The 23,048-nt window shown below is 34.9% G+C and overlaps 1 protein-coding gene across 22 annotated transcripts in view; it reads right to left on the bottom strand.

Moving 5' to 3' along the window:
- The window catches only part of Anks1b (ankyrin repeat and sterile alpha motif domain containing 1B), a 1,068,230-nt gene that overhangs the window by 561,406 nt on the left and 483,776 nt on the right, over positions 1–23,048 (bottom strand). For all 22 annotated transcript variants that reach the window (XM_063255413.1, XM_063255397.1, XM_063255399.1 and 19 more), the window contains one exon: positions 3,333–3,513. In XM_063255413.1, coding sequence (XP_063111483.1) covers positions 3,333–3,513 — 181 coding nt within the window. The remainder of the gene's footprint in view (positions 1–3,332; positions 3,514–23,048) is intronic.

Genomic DNA, 23,048 nt, shown 5'->3' on the forward strand with positions numbered 1-23,048 from the left:
GTTTTCCTGTTCAGTGTAAGGCACTGTCCTTTCACATGGTTGTCTATTTTAAATTTTTTGATGAAATATGAGACTAATACATTATGTTAGAAAACTATGGAAATATGCTACTGGAAAACATTTTAGCCGTTATAAGATTTTATAGCAGATTTGGTTCTATTGAAAGGCAGACTTGCATATATCTTCATGGCTAATATTTCTTCACACTTTTTGCCTGGTGTCACTGAAGTCCTGGCAGTGTGAGAACTATGTTCTTATGCTCTTCCTCTGTGGGCAGAGTCAGAGCGCAAAGAGACATCAGGGCCCTCAGAAAGATCTGTAACTTCCCGAACTCTAATTAGAAAGAAAGAGAAAAGGAGAGAGAAAGAGAAGGAAAGGAGGGAGAGGGGTGAGGGACAGAGAGGAAAATCATCAGAAAAACAATGTTTTAACCAAAATAAAGCTGAGAAATATTTTCCTACAGGCAAATATCAAACTACTTGTCATTGTTCCCATTTTACAATTTTTAAATGGGGAACGAGGCATTCAAATGAATACTGATTGAATAATAATTACATGCCCAGAATGCTGTCAGTGGTGCACATGCTACTTTTCTTTACAAATCACATCCTTTCTCTCTCCTCTGCTAATAAAACCGCATCTGGTACATGGCAGACAAACAAAAAAATGGTAGCTGAGTGAATTCTAGGTTTAATGAAAATGACAAAGAATTATGTTAATATCATAATTACTGCTGATACTACTAATAGTTATTAATATTTATTGAGCACCAAGTATGTGCCAGCTATTATGTTATTCACTTTACATGCATTCTCACACCACAGGGTAAGTTAATCTAATTAATTGATTGTTAATCTAATTCTACAGATAAGAAAACTCTAACATAAAACAACTCAGAGGAGAGATTGAGTCTCCTAATTACTAACCAAACTTGGGCAATCTGACTTCAGAGTCTGCAATGTGCCAGAGACCCACCTATTCCATAGTTCACAGCCTTGACAGAAAGAAGACAACAGGCATACAAGTAATCAGTATTATGTTGTCTCATAAAAAATGCCATGAAAGAGAGAAGAAAGTGACTACAGCAATGTAGAGAATGTTTAAGAACATGGGCTCTCACCAAACTTACATCCAGCTCTGTGTTTATGGGTCATAGTTCCCTCTTTGTGTCTGTTTCCTTATCTGCAGAGCGTAGTACCTGATCCACATGGCAGTCCTCAGGTTAAATAAACTGATATACATAAAGTCTCTAAATCGTACTGTTACAGTTTAGATCAAAATGCTCTCCAACTATCTCATGTGGGGAGGGGTAGAACTTTCAGAAGGTGACTCTAGGTCATCCATGGAGAACTGGCTGGCGTGTCCCTGGGAGGCGGTGTGGAGTTGAAGGCAGCAATGCTGCGAGGACTCCGTCTTGGTCCTGGCCCTGTGCTCTCTGACTTTCCCCATGGATGAGCAGCTCTCCTTCCCCACTCTGGCTGCCATCATGCGTCTGCCTCACCATAGGCCAAGAGCAATGCAATTCGCTGCCCAGGGAATCAAACCTATGAAGCTGTGAGCCAAAATAAACCCTTCCTCCAGGAGCTGTTTGTCTCAGGTTCACAGGCAGTGCCTGACTCACCCTGTTATTTAAATACTTATTATTGTTGCATTTTATTTTTTTGTTATTATAACTAGCAGCATATTGAGATCTTATACTTGAAATGAGGTGGTCCAGAAAAGCCTGTATAAGGAAGTATATGTGAGTGAAAACTTAAATAATACTCTAGCACAAGACAATTTAGAGATAGAGATTGCAGGTAGAAGGGACCAAAGTACAAAAGTGCCACAGCCAGATACTCAGCAAAGACCAGAGTGGGCCAGAGATAAAATTACAGATAGAAACCAGGTCGAACTGGGCTTCACTATCCACAATAAGTTGTGTTTTATTCTAAGTGCAACTAGAAGAAGCCTTTGGTGCATTTTAAGGGTGGTTATAACAAGCTCTGATTTACCTCTTACAACTATTGTTCTAGCTGCTATGCAGGTAGGTGTCATGCTTAATACATTGTGCCAGCTTGAGAAGTTTAGAAGTTCAACTAAGAGACTCAGCAGGGAGCCAGGATTCTCACTTCCTAAACATCCCCATCCTGTGCAAAAGGAGAGCACAGGGCCAGGAGTGGCTTGCATACAATATGAGGGAGGAAAAAAGGCTTGCTCTTCCCACCACTTTTGCTCTTGTTGTTTTGCTGTCTTCTGCCACCTTGAAGTGTTGCCCCTGTGCCATGCCACCCTGCCTTGGAGCTGATTATGGACTGAAACCTCCACAAACTGTGAGCTAAATAAACCTTTCCTCCCTTAATTTTGGGTGTCAAATAGTCTGTCTCAGCAATGAGAGAAAAGTAACCAAGTCAGTAGGATTATAATTGCCACAGAATCTCAATCTTACTGTTCCCATCAATCATCAATTTTCGAATCAGTTTTTGCCTCCTCCAAGAAAGTAACTCCTTGGCTGCATCATTACAATGTTTATATTAGTGTTTTTTTTAAGTGTAGTCAGATTAAAGGATTTAAATACATATATGCATATACATATATTCATATGTACACACATTTTGACCAAAAATTACATGGAATCCTCACACTGACCGTATTTATGAGTCTAAAATTCATGTTAATCATGTCTATTGGTTTTAAAATCACATCACTTTTGAAGGAAAGTAATTGAATAGTTCACTGACTGTAAATTAGACAGAAGGGGAAGAAACTTTGGGTTCTACTTCTTATATGTGTCTCTTGGCCTTACCAGGTGATTGTTACCTCCTTCTTCCCCAAAGAAAGAAATCATAAATCTGACTGAGTGGAACCAGGTATGTTTTACTGGCAGGTGTCATGGCCTCCCTTAATGTTCTCCTTACTTTTACACAGCTCTTCTCCAAGTTCATGTTGGTTGAAGCAGGTTTAAACACACCTTGGCAATGTTTTCCAATTTGGTCTTACCAGATATGCTTGGTGCAGACATGCCTCAAGGCAGCTGTCAATGAAAGCCATCTGCTGACAAGTTGATACTACTCTGTATAGAAGGGTATATTGCAGTGGAAGAAGAACATTCTTTGTCTGTGGCTATAACACTATAATAACAATAAATCATCTTTAGTATCTGAAATATCACTAGTGTATTGAAAAAAAAATTGGACCCACACTCTGGCAAAAATCCTAAGGCCCTACATTGCCACACATGTATGTGAACCAAAAATATAATTTAGATGAAGACTTTTCTTAATTCTGTTAAGTTATAAAGGCTTTAGTCTTAACAGCTCAAAAGTACAACTGCACAAAGTGGACTGCTGTACCTGTGTGGTCAGTTCCCTCGTTCTTGACCTCCATGGTTCCTACAGATGAGGTGGGTGGGCTAACAGGAGGACTGGAAGTAGAGCTAGCACACACTGTAGATGTGCTGATTTCAAAATATTCTTGATTGTGATTCATTCGATGAAAATCCAGAGAAGACACAATGGATGTTCGTTGCTTAGGCTAAAACAAACAAGTGTGACAAGAGTATTAATATCATCATATTTATCTTTAGCCTAATCTTTCCATTCATTTAATCCGTGACTATTTCAGTTAAACTCTCTAGGGTCTATTCCTTAAATATAACTGTGCTTAGAAACAGATAGTCCCACAAAAAGAACATAAAACACATATTGCACAGCATTTCTAACGATCAATTTTGAAAGTTGCAACTTTAAGTCACTTTTCATTCAACTAACATTTATTAAACATCTGGCATTTGCTAGGCCCTAAGGGTATAGAATCCAATAATAAAAGGTCCCTTTATAACATTGAAATATAATTAAAGTAGTTCCATTTTTCTTTTTATTCTTTATGTAGTCCAAGGAATTGGTGGCATTAGATACTGTCCCCAAGTACCATATGCTGGAATTTAATCATCAGAATTAAGTGAAGTTAAATAGAACATTTTCTAGGATCTAAGAATCTACTTGGTATTTGTAGTGAACTTTCATTTTCTTTTTTAAGGATTTTAATTAATCCCCAAATAGCAAGAAAAGTCAATTTAAAAATAAAAGTTAAAATCATGGAGTAAGAGCAGACATAATCCATAGCCTTTGTCACTAACATATTATTGCCTATAGCAGTTTCCTGGTCTTGCCTATATTTTAATTAGGTCCACTTTTTTTTCTCTACCTACATAAGTTTCTACCATTGTCAGGAAAAATTGCAATCTTTTGGCTCTCAGATGTGTGTACATTTCTCAAGAATCAATTTAAGTTTTATTTTGTATTCTTTATGTTTATATTACTGAAATAATTTATTATATATTAAAATAGACGAAATGTAAGCTTTGTATAATATAGTGACATTTACTGCACTTGATTTTTACCAAAGTACAATAAAGTTGTAGCTTGTTAAGGTTTTCATTGCCCTTAAATGATTATTAATTCAATCATCATCCTCATAGATTATTTTCCCACAACATACTCAAATACTCTGGCTCTTTCTGCTCATTCTGGTTTTTTTTTTCTCAAATAGTATCATTCAGTCCATAATGTAAAATACTCGTCTGGCAATCATCTGCTTTTATGGAATTTTTAATATAACTCATAAAATTATCACAATATACTTTTTATCATTGAATGTTTGATGAAAGAGGCGGAGAGGCACAAATAGTTTTTCTACATGAGAGTGTAAATCATTTATTATTCTGACATATGCACTCAGTAATAGAATTCAAATTAGTACCCACACAGAATTTAGTTGATTTTAAAGTATAAAAGATCAGAGTTTAATGTCCGACCTGGCTTCTCATTAAATGTTTGTCCTTGGGGCTACTGAATCTCAATTTACATTCAATGTCCTTTCTATTGGACTCTGGGATAGCAATTAAAGGGGCATGAGCTGGGGCACATGTGTGGCCATCAGTCTCGATTTTGTTTTCATGTATTGTGCATTTACTTCACTTTATATATAAGCCATTATATATATATATATATATGTTCAATTTTCTGTAGTGTTCAATCCCATAAGTTTTATAAAGGTCGAGTAACTGATGTATATGCTCTCATTATTTCTAAGCGTTTCTCAAATATATATTTCTGAACTATGGCCACCTTCAGCTCTAATTCCATTAAAAGCACAATTTGTTATTCAGTCATGAAATAGCGTGAAGAACATGCTATTTTCTGCTGTCTTAATTCATTCCATAAATATTTTCTGAGTGCTCAGTAAAGCACAGATATTGGTAAATGCATGGCAAGCACTTCACTAGGAATAAAAGCAAAACATTGTCTTTCCTCTCTGGGTGATTAGACACTCAGAGAGGGAGGAGAGAGGAGAGAGGATGACGAGAAGAGATACAGTATGTAGAAACTTAAAGGTAGGCGTCCACTGTAGGAAGGTAAACAGAAGCTCCCTGGGACAGGTGACTCACAGCTGACTTGAATGAAGCAGAGCTGGCAGGCAGTGGAAGGAGAGGCAAGGAGATGGGGGAGGAAGTACAAAACTGCAAATAACTCAGCATGGCTACTGCATGGGGTTTGCAAAGATAATGAGGGTTCAAGACATGAGATCTTGGAAGCCGCAAAGGCCAAACCATGAAAGCTTCTGAAAATCATCTTTAGGAATTTCCTCTTTAAGCTGAATGTTTTAAGTAACCAATGAATGATTCCCAAGAAAGAGTGCTTCATTATTTGGTTGTATTTTAAGAAACTCACTTTAGCAATTTAGAGAATGATTTGGTCTGATATTAATAAAGGAAGGAAGACTAGTTAAAAAACGTTACAGCATTCCAGCCATGACATTACAAATTCCTATAGTAAAGTAACAGCAATACGACTGGAGATATCAATGTTTTTAGGAGATGGTGATGTGGTTACCTCTCTTGGACTTGCTGTTGGATGGGCTGTGCCCACTGAATCTAAGTAAGAAGCCTCCAGCAAGCCAATGTGTAAAATACTGAGGAGGAGGGAATTGCAGAAAGCTGTTTGAGCACTTGACAGGAGGAAAAGAATGCTGTTAGTCATCCTCTGAGCTAGGAGTCGGTACACTCTGGCCTGTGCTCCAAATCTAGCTCTGCTCCTGTCTCAGAAAATAAAATTTTTTTAGAAAAAAAAGCTATGCCATTGCTCATTCATTTGCTTGTTTATGGCTGTGCTCCCTCGACAAAGGCAGAGTTCAGTGGTTGTGAGGGCGTCCATATTATCGGCAGCACCTAAAGTATTCACTGCCTGGCTCTTTAGGGAAGACAGCAGTTCAGCCTAGGGAATAATTTTATGATCGTTTTAGGACTCAGTAAAATAATGGCCATAGCTTCCCTTTATTTCACAGCCTTGTTGCATTTGATTTGAGCTATATGGCTGTTAACAGTTGACTGTAGATGGAAACTTTCTCTATACCTCTCTTAATGTCCAGATTATGGTGGTGCAAGTTGACGGTGTCATGTAACTCATTGGAATTTATGAGAAGTCTACGTAAACTTCCCTTATGTTAATCCACTGGGACTGTGGGACTGTGTGTTGTATGCACTAGTGTTATTGAATCTAAGTAGTAAGGAATGTAGTGGCTGAGAGAGGCCAGGTGATTTATCTGTATTAAGATACATGACTAGTTTGCAGAAAGGATTAGACCAAAAGAGAAGTTCTTACGATCAAATATAGGGAAGAGCAGATAGAAGCTCAAAACATGACAGGCAAAAGCAGCACTGATTGAAGAGTAAAACTGAAATAACGATAGAAAAGAATAAAAAGATAGTATCAATATTAAAAATGGATATAAAAGAGGATGGATCTAGAACTTTCATGCAAACTTTGATTCTAATTTTTTTAGTACTCAACTGGGATTCAGCAGAGACATTAGGTATAGGAAAGAAAGGGTTTCCATAAACTCACTGAGGTTATAAATGGAATTTTCCGAATGTCAACATAGAAAAGGGCAATGTTCTCCGTGGCTTCTCCTGTCTGAAACACCTCCTAGCCTGAAGTCTGGCACTATCTCTTCCTTCCCAATCACATAGGAAAACAATGGGCGTCAGAAAACTAGGGCTCAGTGGCCAAACTCAGGCTTATTTTGATAAAGGTTGTGAGCTAAAAACATTTCTTACATTTTTAACAGTTTAAAAAAATCAAAAGAAGACATGTAAAAAGTGTATTAAACTCAATTTTTTCTGTCTCTCAGTAAAGTTTTATTGGGACACAGCACTGCCCTTCTTTCCATGTTTCACCCTTAGCTGTTTTTCTGCTACAGCAGCTGAGTAGTTGCCAGGGACTATACGAACCACAAAGCTTAAACTATTGCACTGTCTGGTCTTTATAAATGTTTTTGCCCCTTGAGGAAGGTGACTAGGGAAGGTCCTCAACAGCTGAAACTGAACAGACATTAGGATGAGTGTAAGGGATTCAGAGTTGTTGCAACCACAGAAACATGAAAAGTTGGGACTCTTTGCTCAAAAAGCAGGGAAAGAAAACAAAAACTACCTCTGCAAATGGTCTTGCTCTAGATCCATCATGTTGTTTTTCACTTGCTATTTGAGGTATTGCTTTCTGGGGTTTGCAGTTTTCACAGAAAAATCTTACAAGTACACAGCCCTTTCGCCCTGCAACTCAGTGAGTGAACCCAACCTTGGCCCTCTCCTGACCATTGCTAGGTTATCATTTCCTGGGTGAGTGGAGGGTTCCAGCTGGGGCGAACAGGTGGCCGAGAATCCCACCAGTAAGGTGCAAATACGGCAGGAGGTAAGATAACACAGAAGCAACTCCAAGCCAAAACACACGCTCTGTTGTCTCACAGACCTCACTTAGAAAATACCAATACAGATATATAATCCTTAAATTTTTAAAAAAAATTTTATTTAAAGAAAAAAACAAAACAGAAAAAGGGTAGAAATAATACATAATTTCAAAAAATAAACAGTAAGAAATCGCTAGTTGATAAATTACATATTGTCCTCTTAGAAACAGTTATTCAAGTTACAAAAGTAAAGCATACAAAGTGGACATTTAAACAGCAGATTGCAAACAGTTCTGTTCAATGATCCAACAAAAACTTAGTAATATGGTTATCAATACTACACACTTAAACATGTATGCAGTTATATCTTTTAGAGCACTTTCTTTTCCTCTCTTTTTTACAATAGCAATACACATTTTGGGTTTTATTACTCCTACAGTTCTTATTACTTTTTACACTAGAGACACGTGATATTTATAAATATGATTCTTATTTAACTAATGAGGATAGCCTCAAGTTGTCTCCATTTGCCTATGAAGGCCTCAAGAGCATCCTTTTTTATAGCTGAGTAATATTACATTGTATAAAAATACCACATCTTTTTTGTCCACTCTGCAGTTAATGGACATCTTGGTTGTTGCCAAGATTTAGCTATTACAAATTGTGCTGCTATGAACATAGGTGCACATATATCACTGTGACATGACCTTTTCAGTGTTCTGGGAAAATACCCAGGAAAGGAATAGCTGGATTCAATGGAATTTCCAATCCTAGTCTTCTGAGAATTCTCCATATTGATTTTCATAGTGGCTGCACCAGTCTACACTCCCACCAACAGTGGAGCAGTGTTCCTTTCTCCCCACCGCCTTGCCAATATTTGTTATCAATTGATTTCTTGATGGCAGCCATTCTGCCCAGAGTGAGATAAAATCTCAATGCTGTTTTAATTTGCATTTCACGAATGACCAGTAATGGTGAACATTTATTCATGTATTTATTTGCCATTTGTATACCTTCATGTGAGAACTGTGTGTTCATCTCAGATACCCATTTTTGGAGACAGTGTTTGAATTTGGGGGCTTGATGTTTTTCAATTCTTTTTTTTTTTTTTAAATCTTTTTTATCGGTACCAGGGATCGAACTCATGACCGCCTGCTTGCAAGGCAGGTGCTTATGCCGCTGAGCTAAATCCCCAGCCCCTTGATGTTTTTCAATTCTTTATATGTTCTGGATATAAGTCCTTTGTCTGAGTGGTTGTTGGTTAAAACTCTTTTCCATTCTGTGGGTTTTCTTTTCACTCTGTTGGTGATTTATTTTGAAGCGCAGAAACTTTTCAATAATATGAGATCGCAGCTGTTGATTCTTCGAAGTGTTTTCTGTGCAGTTTGCATTTTGTTTATGAATTCTCTGCCTACCCATATGTCTCCAAGATTTCTACCTACCTTGTCTTCCAGTATATTTAGTGTTTCTGTTTTAATATTTAGGTCTTTGATCCACTTAGACCTTAGTTTTGTGCATGGTAATAGGCATGGTTCTAGTTTCAGTCTTCAGCATGGGAGAGCCAATTTTTTCAACACCATTTATTAGAGGGGGTATCCTTCTTCCAGTGAACATGTTTAGCCCCTTTGTCAAATATCAAGTGGCTGAGTGTCTTTGTAGTTGTGCTTGCATATCCTAATCTGTTCCAATGATTCTCAGATCTATTTCTTTGCCTGTACCATGCTGATTTTATCACTGTGGCTGGCCATTTTCACAATGCTGGTTCTTCCTAGCCAAAAGCAAGGAATATCCTTCCATTTTCTAATATCCTCTTCAATCTCCTTTTTTAGCCTAGCATAATTTTCAGCATATAGGTCTTTTACATTCTTAGTTAGGCTGGTTCCTAAGTATTTCATTGTTTTAGATGCTATTGTGAAGGGTGATATTTCCATATTTTCTCTCTCAGTGAGTTTTTTGTATGTGTACAGGAATGCTATTGATTTTTGAGCACTGACTTTGTATCTGGCTACACTGCTGAATTTGTTTATTACTTCTAGTAGTCTTTTAATGGAGTTTTTTTGGGTCTTCTATATAAAGTATCATGTCATCCGCAAAATGTGATAATTTAACTTCTTCCTTTCCTGTCTTTATTCCTTTAATTTCTCTCTCTTGTCTGATTGCCCTGGCTAATGTTTCCAGAACTATATTGAATAGGAGTGGTCATAGTGGACATCCTTGTTTTGTTCCTGATTGTAAAGTGAAAGCTTTCAGGTTTTGTCCATTTAGTATCATGTTGGCTGTTGGCTTGTCATACATGGCTTTTATAAGATTGAGGTAGACACTATATATTCCGAGTTTCTGAAGGATTTTTATCATGAGCATGTGTTGGACTTTATCAAAATCTTTTTCTGTATCTGTTGAGATGACCATGTGGTTTTTGTTTTTGGCTCTGTTGATGTGGTGTATTACATTTATTGATTTGCGTATGTCAAACCATTCCTGCATTCCTGGAATGAATCCCACTTAGTCATGATGTATAATTTTCTTGATGATTTGCTGCATTCTATTTGCCAGTATTTTATTGAGAATCTTTGCACCAATGTTCATTAGTGAGATTAGCCTGAAGTTCTCCATTTTGGTTGGGTCTTTCTCTGGTTTTGGTATCAGAGTAATACTTGCCTCCAGGAATGATTTAGGGAGGATTGCTTCCTTTTTAATTTCACTGAAAAGTTTCAGGAGTATTGACATCAAATCTTCTCTAAATTTCTTGTAGACTTCAGCTGTGAATCCATCAGGACCTGAGCTTTTCTTTGCTGGTAAGTTTTTAATTATGTTCTTAATTTCAATAGCTGATATTGGCTTATTCAAAATTGCTATATTTTCTTGGTTGAGCTTTGTTTGTTCATATGTTTTTAGAAATCTGTCCATTTCCTCTTTGTTTTCCACTCTGTGTGAGTAGAGATTTTCAAAGTGGTATTCATGATCTTTTGAACTTCTATGGGATCTGTCGTAATTTCCCCCTTTTCAGTCCTTATTGCATGAATTTGGGTTTTTTCTTTCTTTTTTTTATAAGGTTAGCTAGAGGTTTGTCAATTTTGTTTATTCTCTCAAAAACCAGCTTTTTGATTCATTAATTCTTTGTATTTTTTTTGTTTCATTTGCATTGATTTCTGCTTTGATATTTACAATTTTCTCTCTTCCATGAGCTTTGAATTTAACTTGCTCTTCTATTTCCAGAAGCGTGAGATGAAGCATTAAGTTGTTTATTTGTGCTTGTCTTGCTTTTTTGATATGACAATTTATTGCTATATATTTCCCTCTTAAGACTGCTTTCATTGCATCCTACCGATTACAGTATGTTGTTTCTGCATTTTCATTGAATTGTAGGTTTTGCTTTATTTCTTCTTTAATTTCATCTGTAGCCCACTGGTTGTTCAAAAGGTTGTTATTTAATTTCCATGTATTTATGCAGGTTTTGCAAGTTCTTTTGCCATTAATTTCCAATTTAGGTGCGCTATGGTCAGATATTATGCAAGGGATAATTTCAATACCTTTGCAGTTACTTAAGAATGTTTTATGGGATAATATATGGTCTATTTTGGAGACTGTCCATGCGCAGCTGAGAAGAATGTGTATTCTGGTGTGGTTGGATAGAATACTCTGTAAACATCTACTAAGTCCATAGGTACGATTCAGTTCTATTATTGCTCACAGATACAACTCACTTCTATTATTTCTTTGCTGACTTTTTCTCTAGGTGATGTATCTCTTTGTGACAATGGGATATTAAGGTCTCCTGTTATAATTGTGTGCTTGTTTATTTGTTTTTTCATGTCCATTAGTATCTGTCTTATATAGTTGGGTGCTCCTGTTTTTGGTGCATATATATTTATAATTGTTAGTTCTTCCTCCTGAATTTTTCTACTAATGAGTATGTAGTGACCTTCTTTATCTCTTTTAATCATTTTATATTTGATGTTTACATTGTCTGCAAATAGAATAGTTACCCTGATTTTTTCTGGGTTCCTGTTGCATGGATTACTGTTTTCCATCCTTTGACTTTTAATCTATGAGCTTCCTTTTGGGTCAGGTGTGTTTCTTGTGTACAGCATATTGTGGGATCATACTGATCCATTATGTCAACCTGTCTCTTTTGATAAAAATTCTTAAAATTTTTGACCAAAGGACATTAAGCCCAAGCAGAGAGTCTTTTGAGTATAAGCCTGGTGAGATTACATTTGTTCCTTAGGCATGAAATTATACCCATGTTAGTCAGGGATTGATTTACAGAGATTAATGTGCAAACTTACTAGTGTCCCATAGAGGATGGTATACTTTTCTTTCACTTTGATGGATCCTCTTTATCAAACAGAACCTTATCATAAAATATATTTTGTTCCATGTAAAGATATAAGTGAAAATAACACAAGGTATGATCAAACTATACAGTGAGTGTATAAATTTAAGTAAAAGATGCATTGCTGCTACTCCCCTTAAAATATTCCCCCTTGCTTCCAACACATTTATGCCATTGTTCTCGTCACTTTCTAAAGCAGTTCCAGAAATTCTCTTTGGTATCTTTAGCTGTACCATTATGACTGCCTCTATGCTCTGACTCTATTAAAAACAATTAGTTTTCACGGTCATTTTGACTTTGAGAAAGAGCCAGAAGTAGCATATGCTGGCTACAGTGAATAAAGTTGATGAAGACACACAGTAATGTTTTCATTTGATAGAAATTACCATAAATATTTTCAGGATATCAAGATACCAATGAAAAGATACTCATGAAAGAGGACTTCCAGAACTGCCTTACAGGGTGGCAAGAACAATGAATATGTGTTCAATGCAAGGGGGAGTATTTTGTGGAAAATTAGTGGCAATGTGTCATTTACTAAAGCCACCTTTTATTTTTATTTAAGCATTTATCATATGTCTTGATCAGACCTTGTATGTTCTGATGCAACATTAGAGATGTCATAGGCATTATGGCAAACCACACATATGTGATCCACATTTGAAAAAAAGAAGAACATAGTTTCTGACCTGTATAAAATTTGAGTAATACATCCTTCTAAATTTCCTCTAAATTTCAAAAATCCATTTCATGTTCTTTCCTCTATTATTTTCAAATTATTTAAACTAATGGGCACAATTACTTAAATTTAAGATGCTATTAAATCACTGGAAATCACTTGATTTAATTATAAAGGGTGTCTTCAAACTACCAATAAAATGTCAACTAGGACTAAAGGGAAATATTGGTGCCAATACATAGAAAAAGTGGTGCTAGCAAAAGTCGATGATTTTATTAGTCAGGGAAAACTAAGATTCAAAATAAGTCATCAGGGAGACCATTGAATGTAAGAAAATTAACAGTAACATTAGTAGAAATGTGTGGAGATGACTAATATTCTAGACATTCACCCACTGACAAATTATATCAGTACAAAGCAATGGCCTATGAAGCTAGTGGCAGTAAAATTAGATACCTTTTAAAACACTTTTTAAATAGTGAGTTGCATAAATGAACAACATGAATAATAGTATTTACCTTTAGAACTTTTAGTCAACCTGGGATATTTTGTACATATAGTACGTGGTAAAAATATCTTATTCTAAATATTTTCCCAAAATGATAGCCTATTATCCCTATGCCATCATCTCTCTACAGATTGGAAATGTTATCTTTATCATGTACTAAATTGCTAACTATCAATTGGGTTTATTTTTTGGATTTTGTGTTTCTCACTAATGTATTTGTCTATTCTGATGCTGTCGCTACACTCCTAATTACTACTGCGGTCTCTCCTTCTATTTATGGAGCCACTAGTAAGTAAATGTTGAGTCTTTCCACAATTTAGCATCCTACAGCACTTCTATCCATTTGTTTAGCAAACACATGCTGACTATCAGCTATACGTTAAGTGTTGTCAGGCTCCAAATATATCAAGGAGTCAAGAACATACAGCTCCAAACTTTTAGACACTTTATTGTGACATTGGTATAATGATTCCATTTTTAACTTTTAAAAATTTCTCTCCCATGCCCCTAAGTATTCCATTTTTAAAAGTTTGAACTTTGTTTTTGAGAAATTATTGACCTCATGCAAGTATCTTTCTGAGGAAACTGATTGAAATCTTCTTCTGACACTAATTTTGTTTTCTTGGGGTTTACTTACTTTGTTCATCGAGTTTGGTTTCTCTCTCCTTGGTTGTTCATTTCCCTCATGGCTCTGGCATTCTTGGTTACTCATTTGTTATTACCAAGGCACTGACCCATTCCTCTCTCCTGCCCCAATCCTCACATTAGGAACTTCTCAGGCTCCTCAGTGTATCCAGACACAAACTATCTGATAGGCAGAGTTCAAGGTCAGCTTCTCCATGTACAGGCCACTGACATTCTGTAGTTGCTCTGCCCACTCCTGACTTTGATAACCATGTCCAGTGGTTTGAGATTTTTCACAGGGCTCTCATAAGAACAAGTCTATTCACTGCTTCTGTGATGGCCTCCCTCATCCTCCTTTGTTTGATCAAAGATCAATTCCTCTTGTTCATATCTAACAATATTTGGTTTTAACTTTCAGAACTCCACCAATGCCTGTGACAGTAATGCTCCTTATTTTTTAATGATGCTGCATATTTATCCTTATTTTTGGTCTATATTTGGTCTACAGGTAAGGAGCAAGAAAATGTGATCAACGAGGTGCATTTGCCTTGTGAGTTAGATTCCTCCTCTAATTCAGTTGATCTTCAGTTGTGGTGGTGATGCTGCTGAGGACTGAACAAAGACCTTGCTCATGCCAGGCAAATGCTCTACTACTCAACTATATCCCAACATTGTCTTGATAATTTTCAAAACAGTATATGGAAGGGATTTGATCAAGTCAAGACAACTCAGTAAAGGTAGGTATTGTGAACTTCTGGTTACATATGTCATGAAAACTGAAATGATTTACATTTTCTTTGCTTTCAATAAAAGGAAAAATTGTTAAGTAGAATACAAAGAGTTTTTCTGAGTCATGAATATGGTGTTAAAATAATTAAGACTTGTTCTAAATACATTGAAAATCTTATCTTCAGATGAGCAAAATACCAATCTTTTGCTTTATAAATTATGGCCAAAAGAAAGAAAAATATATAATCACTACAAGGGAGTTAAAGTGGGTGTGAGTGAATACAGAGTATTTAAGAAGAGAGGGCATTCTCCTAGATACTTGAGATCTGTTGTCACACTTTAAACTCTAATGTTGATATTCAAGGTAGCTCTTCCTCTTTTAATTTTTCAGACTTGAGATGCAGAGTTGGTCTTACTGTCAGCAAGTGGGAAAGCTGAACTTAAAATGCAGGACTACGCAATTTTAAATTGATTTTACATCCCTACAACTCAAGCCACTGCACTACACAGAGAAAACTCAAAAAAGTAAAAATTAGTTATGAATAGAATTTGTTATCGTTATACCAATGAGCAATACCCTCTTCTACAGTATATTGATAGCATTAATTGTTTTTAAATGTAATCATTGTTTAAAAGGGTATTGAAAGAAAATACAAGCAAGTAAAAAATTACAAGTAGAGTTAAATTCTTCCATGCATTCAGTCACTTACAATCAATAGATACTTTGTTAGAAAAAGGCAGAAAAAAGTTTTAAATTTTTATGTGTCCTATTTTTAGGCCTTTGATTTTTTTCATTTTTAGATAAAGATATTTGACTATCGATTAACATATATAAACTTGCTTTAATTGAAGACATTTAAATCTGTTAGTATATTCTTTATATTTTACATATACAAGGGTAAATGTAAAGATTTTTAAAACAGAATCTTAATATACCTTTCTTCTTATGAGTTAGTTTCTTCATACAAGTTATTTAAACCTACATTAAAAAGACTATATATAAACATGAGATGATAATAAAGTTTTGTAGTTTAGTCTTAATAAAAGTGTTCAATAGCTCTGAATTCAATAAGATATTCAAGAATGTAAGATCATTTTGAGTACTTTTTCCTCACAGAAGCTTCTCCCAGCACTAAAATAGTCAATAGTATTTTGCAAAATTTTTTTGAAAATTTCAACTATTTATCCATTAATATTTCAGGAATACTTGTGTTAAATTCACATGTCCAAAATTAAAAATGAATAAGAGCTCTTTCCCATATTTAGGTTCTTTATTTAAAAAAAATACTTCAAAATGATTTGATTCATTTTAACAAAAGGAAGTAATTATCCAATGGATTACAGAAGATATGTTCTAAGCAGTCTAAATAGGATGCACATATCATTGTGTGAGTGAAAGAAAGACATTTTTACAAATCAGTGTGCACATTGCATTTAAAAAAATAGTATTCATTTTTGAATTAAATATATACTTTGAAGAATTGTAGATTCTGATGCAATTATAAGAATAGGAGCCACGCCCCCGTGAACCCACTGGCCACCATTGCAATGGTGACCAGTAACCAATACTGGCCAGGAGAAGCAGCTAGCAAAGTCCCTACATGCTTACCACTATCAGGAGAGTCTTGGTGTAGCCACATGGGTCCAAAGAAGCCCACCCCACACCTACTGCCTCCCTGGGAATCTAGGTCAGGAGAAATCCAGGTGTCTGGCCCATACTCCTACACCATGGACTGGCAGCCATTACAGGAAACACCTGGGACTCCAACTGGCTCATCTGGTGGAACCTAGGAAAATGTCAAGATAAAGGAGCAAAAGGCAATCTCAAACCCCCAGCTAACACAGAACAAGTCTAGGAGACATGGACATGGAAGAAATTGGAAGTACCACACCTGAAATTTCTGCAAGGATAGCAATTGAAGTAGGAAAAGAACTTCATGAGGCTGTAAAAGTAATCAGATCAGAAATATCATCTCTGGTAAAAGAATAAATCACTAATATAATGAAAGAATTTCTGAACATATCTAAAGAAGACATAAATAAAAAAGAGGAGCATAAGAAAATGATGAAAACCTTCAATGAACAATATAGGGAAGAGTTACAATCCATGAAACAGAATCAAAGAGATATCCAGGAGATTAAAAACTCCATTGAAAGCTGGCAAAACTGCCTGAACACAACTGAAGATAGACTTTCAGACCTTGAAGACAGGATTGCAGACAGCAATCATGAAAGGAAATAACAAGGAACCAGGAAGTAGCAATTCCATGGCTGCAATCCAATACAAAGAAAAATAATTTAAAACTGATAGGTGTCAGTGAAAAAGCAGGGGTCAACCCAAATGACATAAAGAGACTATTCACAGAATAGCATAAGAACAGGATATTGATAGCATAAGATATTTTATTGATAGCATAAGATAGCATAAGAATATTGATAGCATAACGAATAGTCAGCATAAGAACAGACTATTAAAGACTGTTAGAGAAAAGAAAAAGGTCACTTATAAAGGAAAACCCATCAGAATTATGAAAGACTTCTCAGCAGAAACCATCAAGTCAAGAAGAGCTTGGAGTGAAGTGTTTAAAGTCCTGAAAGAAAACAGCTTTCAAGCCAGATTGATGTACCCTGCAAATCTATCTTTCAAAATTAGTGGAGAAATAAGATATTTCTATGATAAAGAACAACTTAAGGAATTCATGACCACCAACCTACAAAGAGTGCTGAAGTATATTCTAGAGAGACACAAAGATGACCATGGTTACAGGAACAGAAGCGGATGGCCAAGCAGGGCAGACAACTAAATGTTGGGGAAAAGTGAGGGGTAAATGGAAGAAGGATAGCATGGCAGAGATGAGCCAGTGCATGTCAGTTGTAACCATGAATGTAGATGGCCTCAATTCACCAATAAAAAAGAAACACAGAGAGAGTGGATCAGGAGACAGGATTCACTAGTATGCTGTATACAAGAAGCACATTTGACCTGAAAGGAAATTCATGGACTAAAGTTCAGAGGAGAACAGACAATGCTCCATGTGAGGAAGATCTGAAAAATGCAGGGGTAACTTACCCATCAACCACAGAATGGCTAAGAAAGATAAGGTATTTTTATAGAGTGGAAAGCTACTCAGCTATAAAGAAGGATATCAGAAGGTTCTTGCAGCTAAACGGATGCAACTTGAGACCATGCTGATGGGTGAAAATGATTGGACTCACATGGGTGAACATTGTGTTGTCCCTGTAGTGTAAAAAAAACTGAAGGCATCAATGGGATCAAAAATGTACAATAGATACTGTGAAAGTGAAAGGGGAGGAAAGTTCTAAAAAGGGAAGGTAGTTAATTGTTTATTTCCCACAATCTTGTTTTGAAGTCCTATGTCATTTTCAATGTTTTATTTGGTTTGGTTTCATTCTGTTTTGTTTTGTTTGATTTTATTATTTCTGATGGCATGGGCAGCTGTTTTGAAGATGACAAGAGGTTTCATGGTATCCATTGTTGATTTCCTATTATCTTGTTCTGAAGTTCTGTGTCACTCTCATTGTTTTGTTTTAATTGGTTGTATTTTGTTTGGTTTTATTCTCTTTAAAATAAAATTAAAACAAACAAACAAAAGAATCAGAAAGATCTGTGTCCCTGCTTTCCAGTTTGCCCCAGGAGTAACATCTCACAATATGACTTCACAAATTAGATCAAGAAACAGAACAAATCTCATCGTACAGATCCTGCTTGGTGCCCTTTCACGCTTCCCTCTGGCCTTCACTTCCTCCTTAGCCCTGGCAACCACAAATCTGTTCTATGTTTCTTTAGTTTTTTCATGTAAATAATGTCCCATAAATAGAAGCATCAGTATGTAAGCATTCTTCACTAATTTTCTAGTTATTCATCCACGTTCTCATGTGTATGAAGAGCTTACTCCTTTTTATTCCTGGGTAGTGTTCACTGATATGGATGTATAACTGTTCACCAATTGTATGACATCTGGGTCTTTCCAGTTTTCAGCTATTATGAATAAAGCTACTATAAATATATGTGTAAAGGTTTTCTGGTAAACATGTTTTCATTTAACTGGGATGAATTCCCAAGAGTGCAAATGTTGGGTAGTAGAGTAGTTTAATGTTTTAAGAAACTGCCAAACTGTTTTCCAACTGCCAAATTGCTTTACCATTTTACACCAGCAAATTATGAGCTTTCTGTAGTCTTGCCAACATCTAATGCTGTTGCTATTTTTTGTTTCCCCATTCTAATAGATGTGTGGTAGTCTCCCACTGTGGTTCCCACTTGCATTTCCTTCGGCTGGTGACACTGGACATTTTTTTATGTGCTTCTTTGCGATCTGTATCCTCTGCAATGATGTGCCCCTTCACCTTTCAGTCCATTTTCTAACTGTACTGTTTTTATACTGTTGAGTTTTGAGGGTTCTTTGTATGTCTTAGATACTAGTTCTTTGTCGTAAATGTGGCTTATGAATACAAAGGACTAGTGTCTAGGGCACACAAAGAATATTTGTGATTTTAAAATACTGTCACCAGTCTGGAACTTGCTCTTTTGTCTTCTGAACAGGTTTTTTCATGGACTAGGCATTTTTAATTTTGATGTTGAACAATGTACAATATAAATTTTTCTATTAAAGGCCACACCTTTGATATCAAACGTGTCCAGCTCCAAATTCTCAATCTCTAAATTTTCTCTTTTTTAAAATTTTTATAGTTTCCATTTAAGTCACTTACTCATTTTGAATTAATTTTTGTTGTACAAGGTATGAAACTTAGGTCAAGTTCTAATTTGCTTGCATATGTATGTCCAGTTGTTCCAGCACTGGGCTTTATCTTTTCTCCAGTAAACTGCTATTGTACCTGGGTCACACATTGGTTGGAAGGATTTATGTGAGTCTGTTTTGGAGTTCTGTCTTCTGTTCCACCAATCCATAATTCTGCCTCTTCACCAATGCTATGCAGTCTTAAATATTGTACTAATGAAATAATCTTGGAATTGGGTAGGCTTATTCTTCCCACTTTGTTGTTCTCTTTCAAAATTGCCCTGATTACCTAGCTCTTTCTTTTTTCTAAGTTTTAAAATGATATTGGGTACATATTTTTTAAATCTTGCTGGGATTTTGATAGGAATTATATTAAACTTGAATATCGGTTTGAGTACTATTTATATCTTTAGTACATTTAATATGCTCATCAATGAGAAGGTGTGCGTTTCCACTATTTTAGGCTTTTAATTTCTTTTGTCAGTGTTCTGCATTTTTCAGCATACAAAACCTGTAAATGTTTCACGGCTTTAGCAACATACATAATAATCAGGCTTAATTAAAATGGAAGATATAGAAAAATACCTGAAAACAGCAAAAGAAAAGAAATGTCACATACAAAAAAATTAATACAAATATCAGTGCATTTCTTGGTAGAAGCCCCACAGACTAGGGAAGAGAAGATATATTTAAAAATCTTAAGGAAAATAGATTCTAACCAATATTCTTTTCCCTGATTAATCTATGATATCTTAAGATATGAGAGAGAAATAAAAATTTCCTAGACAACAAAAGCTATCACTAACATCATCACCAACAAGCCTGCCTTTCTAAAGTTGCTACAGGGCATTCCTCATGCTCTGCAAAAAGGCTTCTATTCTAATACCATAAAACATATCAAAGCATAAAAGTCAGTGCTGTAAGTAACAGTAATATGGAGCCATATGCAGAACACCGTGAATGAAATGGTGCTGTTTAAAGAAACTGTGTCTCTAGTATAGAGATTAAAAGACAAATCTGTTAAAACTACTGAAGCTAGAATTTCAGGGGACACAAATTACATACTGTCAAAAAAAAGTATGTATCTCAGTGGAGGGAGGGTAAAAGTATTAAGATTCATATGATTATTTCTTTTCTATTGACAATTTTATTATATATAATATTGTATTTTTAATTTCTCTGTTCACATATTTATTGCTAATTTACAGAAATACAATTTATTTTTATATTTATCTTACATACTATAACTGCAAATCTTGTTTACTGTTTTAAAAGATTTCTGTAATTTCTTTATAGATTTCCTAAGATTTTCTATGTAGATAATCATGTCATCTGCAAATAGAAAGTTTATTTTTTGTTTTCAGTTTCCATTTTTGTCTTCTTTACTGCATAACCAAGAACTTGTAGCACTATGTTGAATACTACAGGTGAGGATCATGGAAGTCCTTACCTTGTTCCTGATCTTAGAAGGAAACCATTCAGATTTTATTAAGTATAATGTCAACTGTTTTATTTTTAATAATTCTTTTTTTATCACATTGAGAAATTTCCCCTCTTAACTCTAATTTTCATAGAGTTTTTTTTTAAATGAATGGGTGAAGAATCAGCAGAGTTTTCTTTTCATCAGTTCATGTGATTGTGTGGACTGTTTTCCTTATTCATTTTCAAACACTGATCTAATCTTACATCCATGGACTAAATCCACTGGATAATGGCATATTATCCTCTTTTATATATTATTGAATTCTAGTTGGAAATAATTTATTAAGAAATTTTTGTCTATATTTATGAGGAATTTTTCTCTCCCTACACTATTTTGGTAGATGAGTCTCTGCATGCATATATGTCATCTGATTTTAGAATAAGGAAAATAATGGCTTCATAAAATGAATTGAGTAACAGATCCTCTTCCATTTTGAAGAACTACTGTTTATAATTAGATTAATTCTTCTTTAAACTTTCATTTAATTCTCTAGCCAAGGTATGTGGGCTTGAAAATTGCTATTTTGAAAGATTTTTAAATAATAATTTAATTTCCTGGCATTGTAGGACTATTCACATTATCTATTTCAACATTGGTGAACTGTAGTAGCCTAAAGAAAAATTAGTCCATTTAAAGTAGGTTGTAAAATTAATGTGTGTAGAACAGTCTGTCATATGCTTTTATTATCCTTTAGTGTCTTCAAGGTCTGTAGTTAATATCCTCTGTTCCATTTCTGACACTAGTAATTTATGTCATGTTTTTCAGTTTCAACTTAAGAACAACAGAAAATAATTACAGATGATTTACAAAAGATATTTTTGCAGCAGTCAAAACAGGAAACTCCTATCACTCTATATATGAAATAAAGGGTTTACAAATAAATGTGTGTGTTGCTTTTTAACTAGTGTTTCTGTTTCATAATTATGAAGCAATTTTTGTAATAATGAAGTACTTATCAAATAAATGTTATGTCAGATAACCTACTTTTGGTGTGTATGTTTTTCCCATGATTCTGTAAAAGTCAGTATTATTTACTGTGTTTTACAGTTTGGGAAAATGAAACTTCTTGAAGGGTAACTCAATACCTTTCCATTTTGGAGGCTAGTTTGCTCAGCGCTTCAAAGCCATGAATACACTCTTCATTGTACCGTGGCATCTTTTCACTGTAATTATTCAAAATGTCTTTACGTGTAACAGAAATAAGAGGATTTTTGTCTGTATCTTATAAATAATAAAAAAGAGTATTTTCTCTAGGATATCATAAAGTCCATTTCCATAAGGAGTGTAATCAAGCAATAAATCCAACAGTAGTGGAAAAGACTTAAAGGGGAGTCCAGAGAGATGCAACACTGTAAGTACTTGCATGGTTAAATTAAGATGATTTGAAGTTTTAAGGACAAATATGTAGAAATTCTCATGAAGTAAAATATAATCAGTTTTATAGGACCCTATGCCACAAGATGGCAGAGACAATTTTTAATGCAGAAAATTATTAAAATTAATATCAGTTAATGGTTTCAACTATTGTCTGCTAAGTATTTTTCTAAAATAGTTACTAAAATGCTCATTAATAATTTTCTTTTGACCCATCTCTGGCAAAAGAATGCTTAAAAATGAATATATAGATATAAACAAATACATAAATAACTCATAAATTGAGTAATCAATTTCTAAAAAATCAAGATGGAAATTATTTATATATAAATATTGTATAAAGTTCCCTTAAAGATATAAAATCATTAAATTCTGAAACAGTCCCTAACTCTAAAATCTCCTTCATCTTTAAATCAATAAAAAAATTGAGCAAATAACCAACTCATTAGTATCTTAAATTCAAAGGATATAACTTGTTTACTAGAAATTTCTCTGTGTTTCCAGTGGGCAGAATTTATTAACATTTATTTGGGAGACAGAACGAGGTTTAGAACAAGATAGAATAGTATTCATATCATACTACTAGTATTTAAAATTCAGTATTTACAATTGTAAAACAAGATTATACCATCTTCCCCTGAAATTATTGGATGGATTAACTGAGGTAATGTAAATGAACACAAGGATAATGCTTAATGTAAAGAAATATAAGAATCTCTTTCCATTTTTTTTTTTTTACCAGGAATTGATTTCAGGACCTTGCACTGCCAGTCAGTCTCTTATGCCACTGAGCTATGTCCCTGGCCCGCTTTCCTTTCTTTCCTGCAAGATTTATC

The sequence above is a fragment of the Cavia porcellus genome, unplaced genomic scaffold, assembly GCF_034190915.1.
Source record: "Cavia porcellus strain 051 isolate PalLab524CR breed Dunkin Hartley unplaced genomic scaffold, mCavPor4.1 scaffold_8, whole genome shotgun sequence".
NCBI lineage: Eukaryota > Metazoa > Chordata > Mammalia > Rodentia > Caviidae > Cavia > Cavia porcellus.